The following is a 25,059-nucleotide window of genomic DNA, read 5'->3' as shown; positions in this document are numbered from 1 at the left end:
AGCAAGTTTCTTTCTTTTTTTTTAAAGATTGGCACCTGAGCTAACATCTGTTGCCATTCTTTTCCTCCTCCTCCTCCTCTCCCCCTCCTCCTTAAAATATATTATTTACTGAATGAATGAATAGGTAATATAGGTATAATTTTACTGCTATTCCGATTTTAAGGATGAGGAAACTGAGGCTCACTGAGGTTAAGTGACTTGTATAAAGTTCCACAGTGTGTTAGAGGTGGATTAAGATACAATTTTCCTGCCTGGTTCTTCTTCTCTTCTACTATATCAACTGCTAGGGCCTTTATTACATGATCCAAAAACTCAGTATCTTAGTTACTAAATGATGATTTTCACGGCCAAAAATGATTCTGAAATTTTAAAACCTACCGTGGTATCCACAGCCTTGACTTTCTCTGTGGGAATGTGCTTTGGGACAGGTTGTGTCTGTGACAGCATCACACATCCGTCGGCACCCAAAGTGATGATTACGACCTGGCAGCCCCTTTCCACAAGCACCAGTGCAGCCTTCCCAGCATCCGCAGGGCTGCCGACTGTGAGGCCAGTTAGAATCTCAGCCTGGAACAAACAAAAGGGAAAGGAAACAGTGGTGAGAAAAGTAACGTGGTCCACTTCCAGATTAGATTTGTTTTTCTAGAAAATCTCTCCCTTCATTGTGTAACAACCAATACAACGGGGAACTTTGATGGATACTGGCTCAGGGAAATAAATTAAAAAAACAATAACAACAACTACAACAAAAACTAGCTATAAAAGACATTCTTGGGACAACTGGGGAAATGTGAATATGGCCTGGATATTTGATGACAGAATAGAATTATTGATAATTTTCTTAGGTGTGATAATGGTATTCTGGCTCCTCTTAGGAGATGCAAGTTGAAGTATTTAGGGGTGAGGTATCATCTTATCTGCAACTTACTCTCAAATGATTCAACAAAAACAAATACACACGGGAGAGGGGAAGCAATATAGCAAAATGTTAACAACCGTTTAGGTGGAGAGTATGTGAGTATTCATTGTATGGCTCTTTCAGCTTTTTTGTGTGTATGTATGGTAATTTTCTTAATAGACACTTAGGGGGAACAAAGAGAATTCTTCAAAAGAAAGAAAGGAAGTGGAGGAAAGCACAAAGGAAGAGGCCACTGCCAATGGTTTTGACATAAATCATACCTGTAAATTTCACACCTAATGACCTAATTCTTCTAGGCCTCTCTTGGGCCGTAATGCCTTTCTCACATTGCTAGTTATAGCTTTCTATGTGCACACCATCCATTTCTTTTGTTTGCTTGTTTTTGCTAGAGAAGATGGAAGCAGAGTAGGAGAGGCACTGATATGGAGCAGAAGCAGCAACGTGCTGACCTTCAGGAGCCCTCCACCACTTACTAACTCTGATCTTTCCGAAGTCCTGGACAACTTGTGAAATGAAGGGCTTGCACAAGATCAGTAGGTCTCCTGGAATATAAAAAGGTCTCTGGCAGAAGTAGGGCTGAAGGGCTGCAGCCCTGCTTCCTCATCCCCTGGGTACCCCTCCAGCATCTCTGGGGAACCTCTATGGTTCTGAAATAGGTGGTTGAAAAGTCACTGGACTAGATGAATTACCTAATACTTTTGACTCAAGAAGTGTATAACCAAATTCTGTCTTTTATGTATTATGGTTTAACCATATACTCTCTCTTACCAAGAATGGGGCTATCCTTTCCTGTGCTTGCCCTGAATGTGCCCAGATTAACCCTTTTTGCTGCCTTTTATAAATCACCCCACAGTGTCTGCTCATTCTGGACTTCAGTTTAATGAACTTGACCACGTATCCTCCCTTATCATCTTTTTCACAAACCCTTTCAGTCTGAGTTGGTTGTGCTTTGAGGCCACTTTCTTTTTTTTTTCCCTAAGTTTTTCATTGATCTTCATTACTGGGATCACATGTCTGTTGAGTTGATGGTCTACTTTCAGAAACACTGACTTCTTGTGGTTTCTAAAAACCTTTTAAAAACTATTCTTTAATGAAATATCTTGAACATAAAAAATAATGCAACAAAGCCTCATGTTCTTACCATCTACCTTTAACAAATCTTAACATTTTACTTTATTTGCTTAAGATATTTTCCTTTAAAGAAGGTAAATGATATCTTCCATATCTACTATTTAGCAATGTGCTTTTTTCCTTTAAGGCTATTTAATTTGTGTTGACATATGTAGCTCTATTTCTTTTTTTTTAACTGCACAGTATTCCATATAGCAAATATATTACAGTTTAAACAAAATCTATTGTCCTTTACATGGACACTTTGGCTTTTCCATTTTCCCCTTTTACAAACAATGAAGTATTGGATATTCTTATCATTTATATGCAATCAGTCTTTTTTCCCTGGCTGTTTAAAAATATTTTTGTCTCTACCTTTGACTTTATGCTGTTCTGCTAAATGTAGAGAGTTACATCTGTTTACCTCACACGGTATTTTTAATACACTGCTGATCTGAGGACTCATGCCTTTTTTCAGTTCTAGAAATCACCTTGCAGTTTTCCCTCTACTATTGCTTCTCTTCAGTTCCCTCCATTCTTTTCTTCTTTGACTCTGATTAGATGTTTGTTGCAGCCTCTCAAGATATCTTTCATTTCTCTAAATTCCTCTTTCATATTTCAAAATAGTTTTCTTTCTGTGTTACTTTCTAGGTGAATTGAGTTTTCCACTTCTAGGTGAATTGATCAAGATTCTCTTTCAATTCACTAATTCTTCATTCTAGCCTAAAGTTTATCTCTCTAATGAGTGATTTAAAAAAAATTTCAATGGCTATTTTTCATTTTAAAGACTTCTAACTGATTGGTTTTCATCTTCACATGTTGTTGCTTTGATTCTATTTATTTTTTCTTAAAGATTGGCACCTGAGCTAACATCTGTTGCTAATCTTTTCTTTTCTTTTCTTTTTCTCCCCAAAGCCCCCCAGTATATAGTTGTATGCTCTAGTTGTAGGTCTTTCTGGTTGTGCTATGTGGGACGCTCCGTCAGCATGGCCTGATGAGCGGTGCCATGTCCGTACCCAGGATCCGAACAGGTGGAACCCTGGGCCACTGAAGCAGAGCACACAAACTTAACTATCGGCCTTGGGGCCTGCCCCCTCAATTCTGTTTTTCTTTCACAATTTCTTCTCCTTTTTTCATGAATGAGAGACTTAATCATAGTTATTTTACAGTCTTTTTTGCACTGTTTTATTATTTGAATTTCATCTCTGGCAAATTGATCTCTTCATTTGCAAGCTCACTTTGCTCACTTGGAGAGTCTTCACACTTCAGCTCCCACCAGGCTTATCCCTGTCTTTCCATTGGTTTTATAGTTGTATCTATCAGCCCCTGAGGGTCTCTAAACCAGAGCCAGGTGTTATATTGGCAATACGGAGTTCCTGCTCTGGTGTTACTGGTGATACTGCCTATCCAGCCACTAAGTCAGCAGTCGGTTTGGTTTCCTTCCTGATCAGAGGCAGTATCTCTGTCCTCCTATCTCCTCAGGTTGGGAGCCTTATCTATCTTGTAGTCTCGGGCAGCAGGCCTAGCAGCTTCCTCCACCTTTTTCCGTTAGCATGGGAGCCTTTGCCCTGCACCTCTGGTCTCTTGCAGTGGGCACTGCTCCAGGCTCCCATGAATGGCACACTTTTAGTGCCCATTACCTATAAGAGGCAAACTTCCTACCATCTATGCCTGCTTCTGGGAATGGAGTATAGCACACCCAGGGCTGAATGCTCTGAGATTCTGTGCCATTTCTCATCTGTGGAGTTTTTATTTGTTTTTGAGCTTGTGAGTATCTTTTCATTGTCTCTTTTATATTTATATATCAATGGTTTGTGCGTGGAGCTGAGGAGTATTTTAAAGCATGAATTTACATTATTATTGTGATTAGAAGTCATCCATAAGAATGTTAAACTCATAACAGTTTTCTTTTTTCCACTAAGTTTTTGAGATCAATTTTCTTAAAGACCAGAGTTTGTTCATTTGTTAATTCATTCATTCATTCAATAAGCATTTACTAGGGGCCAACTATGTGCCAGGTACAGTATAATGATGGTAATTTCCAAAGATAACTGTTTTAATATATTTCACATTGTATATGCTCTCTTCACATTGTGACAATGACAATCTTCTATTGAGAGTTGGAATACCAGGGTGGACTTTCCTACCTCAGTCAATACAATGGGCTGGAAGAGATGCTGTGTAACTTTCCAAGCTGTCATAAAAGCCAACATGTCTTCTGCCTGATTCTCTCTCTCAGTACTGGATCTTGGAACCCAGCTTCCATGTTGCGAGGAAGCCCAGGCCACAAAGAGAGGCCATGTATAAGTGTTCTGGCCAACAGCCAGTATCAACTAGCAAGTATGTAAGTGAACGAGGCTTCAGAGGATTCCCGTTCTCAGCCTTTGAGTCTTCCAGACCCCAGACAGTGTGGAGGAGAGACAAGCCACGCTGTGCCCTGTCTCAACTCCTGATGCAAAGAAGCAGGGAGGAACAATAAATAATTATTGTTGATGTAAGTCACTACATTTGGAGGTAATTTATTATGTAGCAGTGGATAACTCTACACATAGGGATAGCCATGGAGATACAATAGTGAAAACGACAGCTGTCTCTGCCCTCACAGGTTAAGTAATTTAACGGAGAAGACAGAAGTATTGAACAAGTAATTTGAGCTGTGATGAGTGTTTTAAGAATAAATACAGTGCTCTGTAAGTATCTAGCAGGGGAATCTAAGCCAGTTTGGCAGTTGAGGGTAATCTAACCTCTTATTGTGAAATGGTCACTATCTCCCACAATTCCTTTTTCCTAGCACAATGCCTGGCCATGGTGGTTGCTCAAAAATATTGCATAACCTATTGTGGTTTGTTAAAATTAGTTTCCTTGTGGCAGTCTTCTTTCTTGTTTATTTTATGTTCTAAGAGATGAAATTAACAAAAAGGCAGGTTGGGAAACCCTAGGAACATTCATTCAGTCTTTGAATCAAATGGAAAATTTCTATTATAGTTCATTAATCACTAACTTTCTCTCTCTGCATGATGCATTGTATAATATGTCCTCTCTTCCAACGTTGGGAGAGAGCTCTGGTCTAAAACTTGTCCATAATAGAGAGAAATACTGAAAATTTTTTAAAGTGCTTTACAATGACTGGTACAATATGAATACATTGGTATATATTTTATGCAGATCTACGCATTACATCCCTCGGATAGACTAAGAGTGGGCTTCCCACTTCCCTTGGAGGGGCCTCCAAGGTCTTTCCCATGGCATCAATGGAGAACCTATGTCTGCCCACCAATGCAGTCACAGGGTCTTCACAATAGAATGTAGCGAATGCTGCAGGGGTTGTAAAGTAATTAGGGTTGCTAGATAAAACACAGGATACCCAGTTAAATTTGAATTTCAGATAAACAACAATTTTATAGTATAAGTACATTTAGTATACTATTTGTTGTTTATCTGAAATTCAAATTTAACTGGGCAATCTGGATTTTTATTTGCTAAATCTGGCAACTTTCATACTAAGTAGTCCATAGAATATGGAGTAATTAAAAAAGAAAACAACACAGCAGTTGAGTGAGGGTAGGGAGGGGACTAAAATTAGCTGAGGTTTGATAAGTGTCACATTCTGGGGATGACTCAGGGAATCCTTTCTTTTCTCTAGAACTCACTAATTTCCTTTTCCTCACACCCTAGTCAACTGAAAAGTCTGTTTTTACTGGGCTCAAGAATTGACATGCAATCAAATTGATGTGGTTAGTCTTGCCTCTTTGCTTTATCCACCTGCATGAGAGTCTTTGGTTTCCCATGAAATGAGCAAAACCTTCCATCCTTACCTCAGTCTCATTGCAGCAGAACACATCTGAGAGCGTGTAGAACCGGGGGTCCAGGTCTGCAATGGCAGGTGCTGGATTGAACAATGTTTTCACTACAAAGGAACGGAAAAGGGGTTCAGCGGTTATCATTGTTAACATGGTACATTTACAAACATTCAGTAAGGAAAATCCCCAAGTGCAACCATTTTTCCCATTAGATTAAAAATAACCTAGAAAAGTCTGAAATCTCAATCTCCATAATAGCTTAGTACCAACTCCTTCTTATTTCCATTTGCCCTACTTTTCACTTTAAAACATTTCAGCTTCAAGGGCAAGCATCAATATTTACATCCAAGGTGATTACAAAGTTATGGCAAGGGGCAACGAGAACATTAAAGAATATTGTAAATGTTGTGGCATGAAAAGACATGTATGAATGTCAACATTCAAGCTGGTGAACATTTTTGTGAGTTACTTTAAGTGCTTAGTTGCAAGGCTAGTTCATAAATCCATTTTCCAGGAAAGAAAAAAGAGATAATAGGAAAGAAACAATGAAGAGCTTAAAATTTTCCTGGTAAGAACAGTAAGTAGGAAGTTCATGTACATCTGCATATTTTGAACACCCACATGTATGTCTTCCAAATGTATCACAATTACTCATGCAAACATACACACACAAAAGCTCATTGGCTTCTGTGAGCAATCTGGGAACATAAAGGAAAAATTGAGAAAGGGGGAGACATTCAATCAGAGGCTGAGAGCTAGCTCAGACTAGGAGACTACAAGAGGAAGATGGATGGGGATAGCAGAAACAAGGAAAATGAGAATGTCACAGCCATTACAGTGTCAAAGAAGTACATTTTTCAGAGGAGGAAAGTGAGCCTCAGAGAGGTGAGGTCATGGTCTAGGGTCATGCACTGGGACACAGTTCAGCTGGGTCCCTACCTGGGGTCCTCTAGCTTCAAGTTCAGTGTTTGGTCATCTCTAAAACAGTTGCCTCTCTAGGCCAGGACTCCGTCCATAGCAACACAAGCCCGGAATCCCAATTCGCATTTTAAAACAGCTTTTGGTGTGGAACTTTGTAGATATTTTTTTGAAAATCTTGAGAAATTACATTCACATGAAGATTTTATCCACCAGAGTACCCAGATAGATTGGTTGGTCTTCTTTTCCTCTACCCAGGTCCACTGACTTATGTGTTTGGTAACCCCAATTTACTATAGACCCATAGAGTTAAATCCTCTAGCTGCAGTTCTCAGAGACTCAGAACAGTGGTTCACAAACTTGGCTGCACATCAGCATCACGAGGAGAGCTTATTAAAATGCATGATTTCTGGGCTCCACCTCAAACCCACTGAATCAGAGTCTCTGAGGGGTAAGATCAGGGAATATGCACATTGACAAGTTCTCCAAGTGGCTCCCCCATGGCTAGCTTGGCACTGATCCATTTCACATTCTTGGGGAGATGTTATCAACACTTGGCTAACAGAAGCTGTCCACTACTTCCGCCTGCTGAGGCCAGCTAGTGTACTCCTGTACTTTGCTTGGTCTTTTTCGGCATTTTGTTTCGGTCAGTGGATCTTGTCCAGTGGTTTATAGACTAACTATTCCCACATTTTCATTATTTTAGAATCCAGAATGTCCACCCACAGAAATTCTATGGTATATTTTTGGCTGCTCATATTTTTGCACAGGGTTATTGTGCAGCTTAAATTAGAAAACAGACGTAAAAGCCCTGTGTAAACTGTAAAGTGTTGCACAAATGTAACGGATTATTATTGTCATTATATTGTCCTTTACACATAGCCCAACACCCCCGCCTGTCCACCCATTTCTTCTGTACTCTTTTGGAGTTTGTAGCCTGGCAACAATCTCACTGGTTTTGCCACTTCTGCAAGGCCTTATAGATGCCAATTATGCATAAAGGCCCTCACTACACAGCAATCTAACATATCCATTTACTTTTTAGGTTTTCAGAATGAATATATTGTTCCCTATTTTCCTCAAGCATTAAATTGAAACACTATTGCCCACCTAAAAAGATCTCAAATCTGCACTTAGCAGCATTTGATCACAGGTTAGAGCAAGCTACCAGTATGGAACAACACAGTAGAGCCATTCTTCTTATGAAAGTTCTATTTTATCTCAAGAGATCCCTGATCCAGTAACTCCTTTTCTAAACCTATCCCACAGAAATACACAGGCATGCAAAGATGAGGTACAATTAAGTTCATTCAGCTCTGTTTGTAACAGAAAAAAACAAAAAGAAACCTAGGCATCTATCAGAGAGGATTGGTTAAAAAAAATTACGACATATACGTTCCATGGAATACTCTACTGTTGTTAAAAAGAATGAAGTAGATCTCTGTTTTGTCACAGAAAGTTTTCTATATTTATTTATAAGTGAAAAAAGTCAGTTTTGTAATAAAATTTATAGTATGACCCCCCTCTTTTTTAACAAAACAAACAAAACATAACTATATGTATGTTTACATTTATACACTTACATAGAAGAGAAAAAATTCTGAGAGGTTACTCACTAAACTAATAAGTGATTAGTTACAAAAGGCTGATGGGAATAAATTTGACCACATATTAACTTCTGTATACTATGCAAAAACATCATTCTTAAAACATCTATATCTTACAGCAAAAAACAAGTGTACTGTGAATGAAATGATATAATGTCTGGGTTTTGCTTCAGAATAGTCCAAGGCTACAGTGGGGGGGGGGGGAGTAATGAGATGAGGTACACATGAAACAAGATTGGCCATGTGTTGACAACTGTTGAAGCTAAATGATAGTATATATGGGTTTACCATATTATTTTTTGTAGACCACATATATATTTGAAATTTTCCACAATAAAAACAAATTTTAAAGAAACAATTACATTGAATTTTAAGCAACAATTGCTGGAATGAGGACTTCAATTTAATTTGACCATAAATATTGTATAAAAATCAATCAAATCTTATTTGCTGAGGGTATTTTACTAAGGGAAAGCATTCTTACCAATACTAACAGGATACATAGGGTTAGAGTCTGACTAGCAACTGAATTTAGGGGAAAAGTGAAAATGCCATAAAGAAAGGACTCTCTTCGGCTCCACGCTACCATAAATAAGCATAAATACTTACCGTGATGAAAGAAACGTGAAGAATTAGTAGATGGAGTTAATCAAAGAAGAATGCAAATTTGTAATAGACATGATGGAAAAAAAATGATGTCATCCTGGAACCATGTAAAACTAGAGAGCACAGGATGTACCATGGAATAACTTGGAGCTGCAGAGGTGACTGACAGCACCCAACTGTAATTATTATTCATTACAACGTAAGATGGACTAAACTCCTGGTTGTCTTAACAGCATGTCAATGGCTGGCACAACAATGTCAGTGAGGAACTAGTGAGGCAGTTGTATAGGTGCAAAGACAGGAAAATGATGGGGAAGCTCTTAATGATGTCACACGTGGAGGGCAGGGGCTGGAGAGTTAAAAAGGCCCTAATAACCAACAAAGAGAAACAAGGAAGAAAATCACCCTAAGTTAAAGAAACCGTGGGAAGGCTGGAGTACCCAAAACACTGGCTTGGCAGTCTCTCACTCTGGGGGTTCTTTTCTATGACCTGAGCAGCAAAAACACTCAAAGCTTGGGCTATGTGCTAGACAGTGTTATTGTGAAAGTCAAGGTGGCTAGCCAAGAAGTTTTGTTTGCCAAATGGAAAAGGAGTAAAGTGGCACTCAAAGATACTTTGTACCCTACCTAGAATTTAATCTTGGCAATCTTACAATCTCAATTATTTATAATTGTTCCTGTAATGTTCCATTTGCTTTGAAATAGATATAAAGACCAGAACCAACATGCATAATTTCATCACAAGCAGCTGCAGCACCAGCTCTGCCGTGGGCCTACCTCACAGCATCATGACCTAGAGGAGCAGGGCTGCAGAGGGCTACAGATTCATTTTTGCTGTGGCAGGTGCTGTCTGTTTAAAACCAATGCTTTCATTTTGGGAAAGACAGAGATTTCTGAGACAGTATATTCAAACAGACAGGGGTCTTTTTCCTCTGTATTTTAACAATTGATATATAATCTAGTTATACAGTGCGTTTAATTCAAACTTCACTCCTTGAAAGTATGTAGGACAGAGAAGGGAGTTGTGATAACAAACCCACAGATGATGATGATGACGATGATGATTTTACCATCTTTCTTGTAGATGGAATAATGCTGAATAGCATATATGCAGCCTCCTGGGAAAATGGACAGGACACTCAGCACTCAACAGAACTTTAAGCTTTGCCTGCTCTGCTCTGTGATCAGTCTATTCACACATCGTGACATTAAAGAACTGTGAGAGCTCTCAGCCCAATTCTCTTGTTTCTATAGCAGAAGAAACTGAGGCCCAGAGCAAGAACTGATTTACTTGCATGAGGTCCCCCAATTGCTAGGTCATTGACTCTGAATTTAAAGCCATACTTCATGACTCCCAATCCAGCGCTCTTTTCATTGTACCACTCTTCTCTCATGTGAGAATGAAGATATATTAAATTCATTAAATTCACTCACTAACACACACACTCATGGTATAGAATCTAAGCTGCCTAACTACCAAATCTAACTGGTAACTATCAAATAGGGAACGGCTGAGTTCTGGACAGAGGAGAGTGTCTGCATGTGTGCTTGTGTGTGTGTGTTTTATGGGGGTGAGTAGGGGACATGTTGCTGAAAACGCTCTAGGGTCTCGTCTCTGTGACTTGAGCAGCAAAAACACTCAAAGCTTAGGCTACATGTTGGACAATTCTTGGACTTTACTTTTCTAGAGATACTCTTCGTAAAGGCTCAGTTCCTTGAAATCACTGAGATGTGGCAGTGTGGTCTAGGATACAGACCTTGGGTCTTGGAGTCTGAAATCCTGGTTTCTACACTGACCTTGGTTGAGCTAATTACTTAACCTCTCTGACTCTGTCTTCTCCTTCAATCTAGGAGAATAATGCCTGCCATATCTTTGTCATAAGGTTTTCCTGAGCATCAAATATAAATGAAAGTGCTTTATAAGCTGTAAAGTGCATATAAATACAAGGTATCACCACTTCCAAAATTACTATTTAAGAAAGCTCATGAAGAATTAATAGTTAGACATGTTGGTTCTTAGTAAAAATTTGAGGTAGGCTAGGTGGTCTTTGGCCCACCCTCACCTACTCCCGACCATTTCTGATGCCCAGGGTCCCTCAGCTACTCAACTGGAAGAGCTACCAGGCAAGTGATGGAGGAAGCATTTTTGGACTCCACCCAAATGACAGCCCCAGGTCAGGGTGCCTGCCCATGCGGGTAACTCTAGCCTCACCTGTGAAAGGTTAGATCCTCAACTGTGGTGGCTGTACCTTTCTCTCCTCCACAAGCTGGGTAGGTAACAGGTCATTAGACTAGGACAGAAGAAACAGTGATCTCTGAGAAGCAAGGGATAATAGGAAAAAAAGAGAAGTTATGTGAGAATATGCTTTGACCTATATAAAGAAAGACAGGAGCATGAATGAAGTGGCATGTTGTATTCATATCACCTGATTAAGATGAGTGCAGTGCAGAGAATGCTTATCACAAGCATTAGACTTTATCTGTGACACTCTGAGAAAATGTAACCAAATGGTTTTTGGCTTAGAATTCTTTCTGACAGCTTCGAGACCATTAAAAATACATTAAATGTCAGTGAGAATTTGCCACAGCATGTTGTTTTGCCAAGAGGAAAATTTGTTAAATCAGGAAATACATTTTAAAATTCTCTACAAAATCACTTCAGTAACTTATTTTCCATTTATTGCTATGTAGAACACTATACGCTTTGGGAGAAATCACTTATACACACACATGCGCGCACACACACACATACATTTACTGTTCTTTTTCTTCTTTTTTGTTTTTTAGTTTTGTATCTGGTTGAGAGTTTTATCTGGAAAAGTCAATGTGGTTCTCTCTCTGTTTTCTTCTTAATATAAATCACAGAACTATGGCCACGATATCAAGAAGAAGCCATTGTCTTAGAGTGCTACTTTTTACTTTTTTTGACCAAATGGTGCTGAGATCAGTATATTATCCTAATTTTAAAAAAAGAAGTGAAAGGGAGAAGAAAATTGGGATTTACTGAGGCTTAATACACCATGCTTGGCATCATATTTTATTTTATTTCATTCTTAGAACAATTCTGTAGGGGAGTATTTCTATATGCATTTAACAGACAAGGCTCAGAAAAATTAGATAATTCTGCTAAGAGCACAAAGCTTAAAAGGAATAGAAATGAGATTTTAACTCAGGAGATGCTTTCCCCAATAGTCAATGGTGAAAAAGAAGCAAATAAAAAGAAAGTATCTGGAGTTTTTAAAAGTTTGTTATTTGCTGGGGGTTAGAGAAGGGGAGTGGGTAGGAGAAGAGATGAATCAAGATTAGACATGGGTTGATAATTGTTGAAGCTGGGTAATGGGTTTCATTATACAATTCTATCTGCTTTTGTATATTTGAAGATTTCCAAAATCAAAGGTTAAACAAAACAAAAGAGCTGCTTAAAGGATGTTGACAACATAGAAAATATTACATATAAATAATCTTTTGTTGTTTATAGAAAAGATAAAATTTTACAAAAAGGAGAAAGAACTAATCTTCAATTCTTACACGTGTTTATCAAAATGTACCTGGGCAGTGATTGTACATGACATGCAGCTTAACCTCTGCTTCTCAGAATGGAAATCATTCCACTACTTAGAGTGTATCTTGGACAACGGGCTGCTTCAAAGAATCTAGTTACTACACGTAGTATTTCTGCTAACTGGATTGAAGATTTAGATCGTGGGATATCAGAAATGCTACTCATTATTTTTACCCTATTTGGAAGGTTTTTCTAACATTATCAAGAACCACCAGAAGACAGTGAATCTCACAGATGGGAGAAAGAATATTTTACTACAGAAAAAGTATTGCTTTGCTTAACTTGAAGGGTTAACTTTCATTAAGACAGCGATAAAAGCTTTTATAGAAAGAATGACAAATATGTAAAATCACCTCCATTGCTGTGGGCCATTGTCAGGGCTTCCAAAGAAGTTGCTGGAGTTACTTCTAGCTGGCAGATCATGACTTTGGCTCTGCTAATGGCATTGGCTGCTTCCCTCAGGTCTTCAGTATTCAAAAGTAAATTTGCTCCAGCCACAATAACGATGATATTCTGGCCTATAAAGAATTTCTACAGATTTATATTAAAAACCAAGCAGAGCCAAGCAATGATATTCTGCAGTGTTACAATCACCCTTACAAAGTCATTATAAAAAATGTGTTGTATTAATTTTAACATTTCTAGGTCATTCAGTTAAATTTTGTGTTCCTAATGTATCTTCTTTTATAATATCTCTGTAAGATTCAGATCATTCTGATTATTTTGAGCAAAGTCTAAAAAAGATTTCTATCAATATTCTTACATACAAAGAATATTAGCTTAGAAATGATATATAACATACTTTAATATTTTCTTTTATGGGAAATAGCTGGTACAATGTATGTGTTAAAGATTCTGAATCCTAAATGATAGATGTCATAATGATGAGTATAATTAGGAATAAACTTGCCTAATGCTAAAACATAATGCTCTGTAGTATGCAATCAGTTCATGTGTGTGCTCTAGGGTATTTTAAAAAGTAATTTTTTAAATAAAAACACATTTTATAATATCTAACAGATGGAAAATTATACCAGATAACTTAAGGTAGAGAGAGGGATATATGGCCTATACTGTACCGGATCAAACAGAAGCAGTACCGAGGAATCTTAAATACTCAAATACTCATCACTTGGGCCCACTCTCTACAGCTCAACCAAAATGGGGCATTTTATCTGTCGGGTGAACTCAAGAGCTGTGCTGTCCAACATGATAGTCATGAGCACATGCCACATGTGGCTACTGAGCACTTGAAATTGAGATGTGCTTTAATTGTACAATACATAGCAGATTTCAAAGACAGAGTACAAAGAAAACAAGGTAAAATATCTCATTAATTTTTAAGAACATTTTGATTACATGTTGAAAGGATAATATTTTGGATATATTGAGTTAAGTGAATATATTAGATTAAGTTGCTTTTTACTTTTTAAAATGTGGCCAATGGAAAATTTAAAATTATATATGTGGCTTGCATTATATTTCTATTGGGCAGCACTGATCTAGAGGAATGAGTTGCAGCAGTTATTTTTTGTGCTCCAGGCTGCTTGTGCTGATCTTGTATAGACATGACCTAAAATTACCTCTGAACACAGAACACATGCTAGCCTATCATCTTACCACAGATGTGCTGGTTGGCCACAAGGAGGACTGAATAAAGTGGGATGGTTCGGCATAAACCCAACCTCATTACTGGAAAAATTCAAAGTACCCACACACTGAAAGACAGCTTACCTCCTTCCTTTTCTCCTTCAGTGACCTCATTCTCTCTGCTAGAGTCAACTGCTGCTTCTGTGTTGCTGACTCCCAAATCTACATTTCTGGCCTGGCCCTGTCTGATGAGCAACAAGCCCAAGACTACAGCTGTCTGGTGGACATTGCCATATGGCTAGCTCATTTCAGACCTCAAATTTAACTTGTCAAAACTAAACTCTTTACTTTGCCACTCACTCCTTCATTTAAAGGAGCTGATTGTCCCCTCTCTGGATATTTGCATTAGCTCTTCTACTACGATCTAAACGCTCAAGGAGGGTATTACAATATGCTATAAACCAGACAAAGTCTTCCATAATAGGTGCTCAATACACAATATTAAATTATATCTTTGCATGGAAAATGCAGTATTTTGTTACAGAGATGAGGAAGAAACAGAACTCAAAGATATCCTTAGAACACAAAAAAGAGGTTTAAGACAGGGAATGAGCTGCTGCTGGCAGCAATAATTACTTAAGATAGAGTTTAAAGTAATGAACACAGATTGTCTATTGTTAGAAGGAAAACTTTTATCTACTGTCTTTAAGTGGAATACATTTTGTTGTTATTGCAACTGTGGGATCACCAAGTAGAGCTAAAAATACCATATCTTCTATGAGAAATGATCTTGGATAACTGCATTATAAGTAAAAGACATCTTGTGACAAATCCTAATTTAATACAAGGCACGCTGACTATCCATCATGTACTAGGTTCTGTCCTTGGTGCCCATGAAATTCCTTTTGAATATTAATTCTGATTTAAAAAATCGTATGTAGGTGTTTTTATACTTTAAATAGTTGGCAGAAATTATGAAAACTTTACTTGAGGGTAAAGGGAAGTTGCTGGGTTTTTTTCTTTTTTCTTGGTTGAAGAAGATTTGCCCTGAGCTAACATCCATGCCAATCTTTCTCTATTTTTTAGTATGTGGGCTGCCAGCACAGCATGGCCACTAACAGAGTGGTGTAGGCCCTGACCCAGGAACCAAACCCGGGCCGCTGAAGCAGAGTGTGCCGAACTTAACCACTAGGCCACTGGGGCTGGCCTGGAAGTTGCTGTTTTTAAAGACAAATGTTTCAACTATCACAAAGCCTTGTGACAGACATAGTTGTATATATAGACTTTGAGATTTCATTGCTGTTTAAAGAGCAGACAAAATTGAACACTAACAATAAGTTAGAAGTAATTAGTTGCTGCTCGCTTAGTAAATATTCTATAAATATGATTCATCAACTTTCTTGTGCACCTATCTATTTACATTTATTTACCTAGTGTAACTGAAATGACAGATGAATACTTAACTGTTTTAGAGACAAATGCCAATTCTGAGTTCACATGAAGGGTAATGAGACATTACAGGATATAAATATTATTTACAGGATATAAATATTATTTTGAGGCAACTATAATACTTCATATGTTTAGATGGACGATTTCATATTTGAATGATCAACCTGGGAAGTATGAAAAAAGCAAAACATTTATATTTAGATCAGAAAGACCATGCTTTAGGCCTTGGAGTGGTGGGTTTGGTAAGAGATCCATACATAGGATTAGGGTAAAAACTGATGCTTCTGCTCTAGTTCTGGAAATGAACTGTTTTATGAAATGACACTCCAATATGTGAAACACATACCTTCATTATCGACAATTATTGAAGCAGCTCCTGTTGCAGCATCTTTAGTTTGATATGTAAATTCTAAAAGAAAAAAGAAATTACAATCACATATATACAGCCTGGCATGGATAATCTATTTTATCAATTTCACTGCACTACTAATCCTTGGGAAAACTTTGAACCTTTAACCATCTGGAATGATAAAAAAGAAATAAGTATTTAGTGCTAATTTATACCCAGCACCTAAACAATAAGGAAAACAGAAGTCTTTACACTTAGTTGTACCTTTTCTCTACATTAGTAACAACCTGGCAAACCACCCCACTTCCAATTCCCCCAAATTATTCATAGTTGTATACATATGCATTTTTCTAGACCACCATATTTCATTTCTTCAGTGAAAGAAACGACAGACTTGAGATGAAAGATTAAAGGTTAAACCTATGAAATGAACTTGTTTGATTTTCTTCATTCTCATAAACTTTGCATCTCATCAAGAATTGTGGGCTGGTATGTAAATGGAAATGTTGATCAGGCAGCCTTCGACAGCAGCAAAGAGCCTTGAACTGGAGCCAAAGACCTGCATTCTAGTCCTGGCTCTAGCTCCAACTAGCTGTGTGCTCTTGGACAAATTCAGAACCAATCTGGCCTTCAGTTTTCTCTTTTGTGAAATGATGGTATCTGCCTCAATGGTTTCTAAGATCATTTCCAGCTATGACATTTGATGACTTTTCTTAAAGTATCTTTTGTGAATGGAGCACCTGTTTTCTCTTGTCACCTGCTTTGGAAACATTTCTACGAGATAAAGTTTTGTAACCTCCTATCATTTTATTCCCATCTGCAGGAATGTACAGGCAAGAATTAACCAGAAGACATTTAAGCAAGCTTTGTCTGTGTCGTGCATAAAAATTCTCTGGTCACTAGGGGAGGATCTAATGATTCTATTCTATATTCAACTTTTCTTGTAACCAGATCCCAGATGAAAGTTATAAAAACGAACTGAAAAAAAGATGAAATTTTACCTGTAGAAATATCATTCTGTTTTAAGTTTTCTATATAATCGTTGCCAAAAGAATCTTTGCCAACCTGTACCAAAGAAATGATGAACGTTAGATCTCTTACATTTAGTAAAATGCTACAATGTAGCTTTTGCAATACTTAGCATTTTAAAAGGGCATATCTGCACAGTACTTTATAAACACCAACTAATTAATCTTCTTAATGTAAGATGCTAGACTTGATTTCAGCCCAAAGAATTCTTATATATTAATGTTCCACTTATATCCTGCCTAAAATGTGAAGCATTTAATGACTGTCACAAGTTCTATAGCTTCAGTCTCATTTTGATCTTTTCATGTGGAAATTCCCACCGAGACAGAGCTGTCCACTATCGACAATCCTCAGTATTTATTAAGAATCTCAGTTGTTTGTACTTCACTATAAATGAGGGCATCTTAGTAATCACTTGCCTGGCGTTTTAGAATCTTATTTTCTCCCCTGACCCTGACATGAGGGGCAAAGAGGAGGGAATTTAAAGAGCCCTAGCTAACTTGGGTAACTGGGTGTAGTGGAATTCTGCTGCTTTTGCATTCCTAGTATCCGATCTAGTAATGATACTTCGATTTTTCCTTTGGATACCCATTCCTCTTCAATTCATATACATTATTAAGGTGGCACATTTGTTACAATCAGTGAACCTATGTTGACACATCATTATCACCCAAACTCCATAGTTTACATTAGGGTTCACTCTGGTGGTGTATATTCCATAGGTTTTGACAAATATATATGTAGACATGTATCCACCCTTATAGTATCATACAGAATAGTTTCGCTGCCCTAAAAATCCTCTGTGATCTGCCTATTCATCCCCCCCTCCCTTCCACCCCCTACCAACTACTGATCTTTTTGCTGTCTCCATAGTTTTGTCTTTTCCAGAATGTCATATAGTAGTTGGAATGACACAGTTTAGCTTTTTCAGACTGGCTTCTTTCACTTAGTAACATGCATCTAAAGTTCCTCCACATCTTTTCACGGCTTGATCACTCATTTCTTTTTAGCACCGAATAATATTCCATGGTATGAATGCACTGCAGTTTATTTGTCCATTCACCCACTGAAGGACATCTTGGATGCTTCCAAGTTTTGGCAATTATGAACTAAGCTGCTGTAAACATCCATGTGGAGGTTTCTGTGTGCTTGCCCTCCTATTTTTGTTTTTAATCAGCTGTCACCATTTAAATATTAGGACACTTCACAAAAACAAACCAATTTCCAGGAGATTCTGAAAATTAGAGCTTCTATAAACATTGGGCCCACATTCCTGCAAAGCAACCCAGCTAGAACTGTCCCAAAGGTGAGCACACGCTCTCTAGTTTACCACAGCCCCCACCTGGCCTACTGCAATTTATCTTGCCTGCTTGGCCCCTGTAGGCTTTCAGGCTTGCCACCTCTGAACTCTACTTCTACTTTTCTATCCTGCAGGTGAGCACTTTGTCAATGGATTATGTCTTTACCCAGGTCTCAGCCACTCCTGATGTGTCTGCTCTTCTGCAGAAAATTGTTTCTCTGGATATATCAATAGAAAGAAACCTAGAGATGCACTTGGGTCAAGATCCTTAATAAGTGAAGATAATATTTTCTGGTAAGCTTCTGGATTGTCTAGATCAGGGTTGAAAAATTTTTTCCTGTAAAGGGCCAGTTAAATAATATTTTTGACATTGCAGGCCACATGGTCTCTTTTGCAACAATTCAACTCTGCTGTTGTAGTATGAAAGCAGCCAAAGAAAATCTGTAAACCAATGGATTTGGCTGTGTTCCAATAAAACTTTATTTCAAAAATATGTAGTAGGCAAGATTTTCCCCCTGGGCCATAGTTTGCTGACCCATGATTAAATGCCACTTCTGATACTTTCTTGCTCAAAGAACACTTTTCCTTGTGCTCCTTTTCTGGATAAAATACTGATTAGGTAATAATCTCAAAAACAACATAAAAAATTCTTTTAAAAATTATTTTATTGGGGTCATATTGGCTTACAACATTGTGTAAATTTCAGGTGTACATCACTGTGTTTCAGCTTCTGTATAGACTGCATTGTGTTCATCACCAACAGTCCAGTTTTCATCCATCACCATACATATGTGCCCCTTTACTCCTTTTGCCCTCCTCCCACCTTCTTCTCCTCTGGTAACTACTAATCTATTCTCTTTATTTATGTGTTTTGTTTGTTTATCTTCCACATATGAGTGAAATCATACAGTATTTGTCTCTGACTTATTTCGCTCAGCATACCTTCAAGGTCCATCCATGTTGTCACAAATGGCACAATTTTATCTTTTTTTATGGCTGAGTAGTGTTCCATTGTTTATATATATCACATCTTCTTTATCCATTCATCCATTGATGGGCACTTGGGTTGCTTCCATGTCTTGGCTATTGTGAATAATGCTGTGATGAACACAAGGGTGCATACATCTTTTTGAATTATTGATTTCATGTTCTTTGGATAAACAGTAGTAGAATAGCTGGATCATATGGTATTTCTATTTTTAATTTTTTTGAGAAATCTCCATACTGAAAAAATATATAATAATTTCTTATTGGCATAATTTCTATCTCTACAATGATGAGTGTCCACTGCAAAGCGTTGCTGTGGGGAGAGTTCCCTGATGGAAGGAGGTCATTTACTAGAGGTTTCCTTCATGGGAGGCTGGCCACTTATCTACCAGGTAAGTGCCAAAGCATCCTATTTCTTAGGTCAGAGATCATACCAGAAACAAATTCTTTGTTCTCTCATCTCTTTTTTTCATTATTTAACTCTCTCCCATGGGCAATTAAGAGGTTATATAGTTGGGAAAGTATCGTTATAAGAAAGTTGTAGAGACTAAGAAAAAAGGCCATCCCTAGAAGTGTGGGGCCTGATACAAATTAGAGTGAAGAAACTTCTCTAACCTTTCCTATCAGTTTTATACAGGCGAAATCTGTTTAAGGTGGATGTCAAGGGCAGGTGATAAATGGTGGTGATAATACAAACATTAGGAAGTGCAGGGGTTAGGAGGAATCGTTGGTAGGGAGGAGGAACCGAAAAACATGCAGCTTTACCCTCAAGAAACTTATCATATTGGAAGGAAAATAAGACACAGAGAGGCAACTATAATACCAGGTAGAATATCACGTGCATCAGAGGCATAACTAGGCAGGGATCTCATGCTCAGGGTAATTGCATTTTGCAAGCTTGCTGCAGTTGCTCAGAGAACCACCTCACTGGCTATATCCCTCTGTGATGGTTATGGTTCCAGGTTTATTCTAATAGTGATTTCCTGGCAAGTCTGTTGTCTGGTCTTCTAAACTCTATGCGAGGAGTGGAACAAAATACGTTGCTTTTACCTTTGCTATTCTTTTGTCAAAAATAAAAATCTGGTAACTGAAAAATAATGGAAAAGTAACAACACTGCTGAGGATGAAGAGAAGTCAATTCCAGCTCCATTATTTTACATCTAGGTTGTTGTGATACATTACAAAGTAAAAGAAGTGATAAAAAGCCTAAGAATAGGAAGACAATATTTTCATTTGTGTCATGGAAGCCCCTTCACACTAGCTTGTGTGATTTGGGGCAAGCCACTTTAACTGTCTGTAGGCCTCAGTTTCCTTACCTGGAAAGTCACAGCAAGTTTGCTGTGAAGATAAAATAAAATAATTACGCATGAAAGCATGTTTAAAACTGTAAAGGATTAAGTAAGGGTTTGGTGCTATCATCACCATCATCGTCATCGTCATCATCAGGCTGCTTCTCTTGGGGGAAGGGGCAGGGCTACTGCTGCTTGGATTCAATCTTACAAACTACTTTCCTGCACATCTGGTTCTTCCTGCTGCTTCAATTCTTCCTGCTGCTCCCTATTTTCAAACAGAAGAGCACTTGATCATGGAAGAAAGCATGTGGGTGCATTAAATTATTTTTAAAATGAGACTGTATTACTACAATTATTCTAATAAAAACATATCTCCATTAATGGCTTGGTGTAACTAATGCTGTTCAATGTAATCACGTGTGCTGTTACTTTCCTGACAATAATACAGCCAACTCGGAGGGTATCTATGCCTTGGGAGTAACAGTTAAGCTTCAAGTGGATCTAAATCACACATTAAAATGTGGACAAAAAGCATCAGAGATCTGAGTCCTATTTCAAACAATCCTCTTTTTCTTTCTGAGGAAAGAAAGAAATTAGAGTTGCACAGATGACATGTGTGATGTAATACTAAAAGAATGCCATCTTCTCTATTTTCTCACCCTCAAAACCTCTTACACATTCATTTATTCTTCTGGACTTACTTCAAAAGAGGTTGAGAGAAGTGAACACCTTCCAGTCCCCTTTGCTTACTTCTGACTTCAAATGGAAGCCTCTTCCCCAGCAAGTGGAAATTGACAAGCAGAAGTCAGAAGAGTAGAACCCAAGGAAAGGTGTCATTCGTTGCTTGCCATTGAGAGCTGAGTCAAAAGTATCTTGAAAATGAAAAGGAAACAAATGAAAGCCCCTTGAAATAAGGACTGTTATAAAGGAAACTTCATAGGTATCTTTGGAGGCTTCCTTATTTTTCTGGTCACACTTTGGCTATCAAATTGATATGAAAACTTTAAATGTAAGTATCTTGGCCATGAGGCAAAATGGTGCATATGGAAGTCAGGAAACATAGAATCTAATTTCAGTTCTGCCACTATCAAGCTAATTAAAATTCTTTGCTGCAAATTGTTCCATCTGAGCCAGGCTCTAGAGTGGGACTGGTGTGAGATATCTCTGGCAGGCAGGAAACCAATAGTTCTCAACCTTGGCTGCACGTTAGTATCTCCTGAGGAGCTTATTAACATCTTGATGCCCAGGTTACACCCCAGACCAATTAAATCAGACCCTCCGCAGGTGGGACCATGGCAAGCTCCCCAGATGATTACACTGTGTGGCTTCCAGTTGAGAACCATTGATTGCAGGATTAAAGCTGGAAGAATGACTGTAAAGCTTTGTGTGGAAGAAATGAAGAGGGAGAGCACAGTCCCCCTTGGTCATGCGTTGGTAAGTCAACTAAGTGGGAGCACAGAGAAATGTGACCTGCAGAATCTGCTGGGGCCGAGGGCCCTACCAGTGTCCAACACTGGGATCAAGGTATTGTAAAGCCCAAAAGATTTTCTTGGCTTGTGTTTGCTGACTCCAATCTCATTTTGACGTGGCCCACGCTTGCTTCTCTTGCTTCTATCTTTCTAAAACTCATATTTGGCAAAAATGGATTTCTCTGTTTTTCAAAGTGGTCAGTAGAGGCACTATTAATTTGATATTATCTTTTGACTGGGTCCAAACACTATGTGAATACAATATATTCATTCTATGTTGTTGCCTTATGAGAACACAGAAGTCCTTTCCTCTCTCCTCCACCTAATCAAACCTCATGCAGCATTTTTTTTTTCTTGAATAAAAACTTCACCTTACGGCCTAACGTCTTTATTCTAGCCCTTGTTAATTCTCTCATTTCCAGAATTCCTAAAGCATTCCTAATGGATGCCATATAATTAAACATTTAATTGGATACCATCTTATATTGTTTGCCTAAACAATCTTCCTTCAAGTCTAGTCTTCCTAAAAGCTTACTGGAAACTTTAGCTTAGCATCTACTTATCTGTCCCTAAGCCCTGTGCGTTAAATGTTCTAAAGTATTTGATCATCTTAGTTGCCTGTTCTTTTTACTTGGGTCTATTTATCATTCTTAAAGAGACATGACTGCAAGCACCCATACTATTCTAGTTGTGGCTGCAGAAAGGTCTATCCAAGGTTTTGCTTCTAACAGCCCTCTTGAAAGCACTCTCACACTCTTTTGGCTGCAGCAGTGAAATAGTTTCGGGCAGAAAGATTCTGGCAAAACCACATAGTCTGAGGTAGGCTGTGTGAGCCTGTTCTGGGTGAAAGAAGCCAGGTCTTCAGCATCTCTGGACAATCACTTACACTTAAGATAAGGCAACTCACAGAACCCCAGATGCTCTTAAGGAAATCCTGGGCTCAGCTCTACCCTGAATATTACACAGCAGCACTGTTGAATGGAACTTTCTGCAATGATAAAATGTTCTATATCTGTGCTGCCCAATATTGACACTTGAAATACAGTCAGTGTGATTGAGGAACTCGTTTTTATTTTAATTACAATTAAATCTAAATAGCCACATGTCGCTAGTGGCTACCATATTGGACAATGCAGCTATAGAGAGATGTGAATTAGGATCATGGAAAACAAAAGGGCTGGGTTTATCAGGAGCAAGAGCATTTCCTTCAACTAAGGTGCTTTCTTTACTTTTTCCCCAGGAAGGCTCTCTTTGCATTAAGGGATAGCCAGTCAGCGGCTTCCACAGTCCAGAACTATGACCTGATGCTGAGGAGGGTAACTTCAGTTAGCATATCATAACAAACTTCTATATTTCAAAATGGTTGAATGGGCTGCTTGGAATCCTTGAATGGCAGAAAACATCTAGAATTCCAGCCATCAACATATATTTGAGGTAAATAAAACATAGAGGACCAAGATATCTTACCCAAGGTCACACGAAATTGAATATTCTGCTAAAAAGGTTATCACATATATTAAAATAGGTTTCCCATTTTCAAAGTTAGAATACATGAAAATATAATTAACACTAAAACTGAGTATAATTTAATTTTTGTGATTCAAGACATTTGTGACTTTTCAGTGCCTGAGGATCATAATGAATAGCAGGTTTAGAAGACTAAGCCGCATTTGTTTTCATATAACAAAACCCAGCAGTAGTTTTTTTGAATAAATCTCTCATATTAGCTTTTTAACTTGTCATTTGTGGCTTTATCATAAAAGATGAAAGAAGAATACATAAAATTCTACTTTAAGCTTGCTGGTTGTTTATATCCTAGATAAATGGATGTTTACCTTAATAATGGCCTTTAATATACAAAGTTAATGTTACAATCACTATTATCAGGCCTCCTTTTCTGAGAGTGGTGGTGAGTTTGTGGTAATCCAATTATTTCTTCCATTCTTCCTATATAAGGCACCTTTTACTTATTTGATTAGGGTCATTGAACCCCTGAGTGTGGATATATGGGCAGGCATTCCAGTCAACATAGCCAACTAGTTGTAGCCAGTCATCTTTCAACAGAGTTCAGCAAACAGATTTCACTTCATTATATATTACCTGGAAAGGCCCAGTGACTAAGTTTTGATCTTTGAAAATTAAAATCTCAATGTACGATCAGTTGATTGTCCTATAGGAATCTAACAAAACATTTACCTTTTTGGTTAAGATGATGGGTACTCCAATACACTGCTTTTCAAGCTGGGGTGAAGGCTCAGGTTTCTTCCCCCCTTCATTTTAAATCCATTGTAGACTAATAATTTTGTAAAATACAACAACAATGAAATGAAAACAAAAAAGTCACACAAAATACAAGGCCTAATTTATTATTACTATTATATTCAACAGCGATAGAATTACTGTCAAATTGCTATAACTGCTTCTAACCATTTACTCTCAATTTCTGTACTGTCCAGACCAGCATCAGTTTGCACCTGATGACTAGATTTTGAGTAGCATTGCTCTAACATACTGCCTCTGTTACAGAACTTCAGACCTGACCATTCTGAAAGGGAAACAGAAAGCTACTTGTATTAGAGAGTTTAGATAGTCTCATGTCTGAAGGAAGCAAAACCAGGTAATCTCTTGAAGGTCCTTCCAGTTTGCTGATTTCTGATCTGGGTCATTTGGGTCCATGCCTGCTCATGGCTTCTTCCACCTGCACTGGAAGGAAGCAGGGTCTCTGGGCTCATCTTGGGCCACTGCATATTGAGCTCTTTATTCTACCATGGTCCTCCTGAGCTGCCAGTTTTTGATGTTTAGAAACAACTTCTTTTTCTCTAACATTTAGCATGAGTGGAATGGAGGAGGAACAAACGCTTAAACAAATCAGATGAGGTCTTATGAAAGGTGTCCTAACAGGCTCTTTGCCCTGCCAAGAAGACTTTGATTTTCTTTTTCTTTCTTTCTTTCTTTTTTTATTGCCGTAACATTGGATTATAACATTATATAGCTTTCAGATGTACATCATAATGTATTTCGAATTCTGTGTAGATTACTTACGAATTCTGTGTAGATTACATCATGTTC

General features: G+C 38.0%; 2 protein-coding genes across 7 annotated transcripts in view; one reads left to right on the top strand and one right to left on the bottom strand.

Annotated features, from left to right (window-relative positions):
* Positions 1-25,059, top strand: part of BABAM2 (BRISC and BRCA1 A complex member 2) — a 516,257-nt gene that overhangs the window by 44,994 nt on the left and 446,204 nt on the right. The gene's annotated exons all lie outside the window — the stretch shown is intronic.
* Positions 1-25,059, bottom strand: part of RBKS (ribokinase) — a 107,067-nt gene that overhangs the window by 54,336 nt on the left and 27,672 nt on the right. For 5 of the 6 annotated variants that reach the window (XM_070512373.1, XM_014850403.3, XM_014850401.3 and 2 more), the window contains exons 3-7: positions 16,915-16,978; positions 15,911-15,973; positions 12,876-13,040; positions 5,845-5,936; positions 379-567 (exon numbers count right to left, since the gene is read on the bottom strand). In XM_070512373.1, coding sequence (XP_070368474.1) covers positions 379-567; positions 5,845-5,936; positions 12,876-13,040; positions 15,911-15,973; positions 16,915-16,978 — 573 coding nt within the window. The remainder of the gene's footprint in view (positions 1-378; positions 568-5,844; positions 5,937-12,875; positions 13,041-15,910; positions 15,974-16,914; positions 16,979-25,059) is intronic. The other variant, XM_070512374.1, reaches the window with a different exon arrangement.

This window comes from Equus asinus, chromosome 6 (assembly GCF_041296235.1).
Source record: "Equus asinus isolate D_3611 breed Donkey chromosome 6, EquAss-T2T_v2, whole genome shotgun sequence".
NCBI lineage: Eukaryota > Metazoa > Chordata > Mammalia > Perissodactyla > Equidae > Equus > Equus asinus.
The sequence above is the reverse complement of the archived record's forward strand: the minus strand, read 5'-3'. Positions and strand labels throughout refer to the sequence as shown.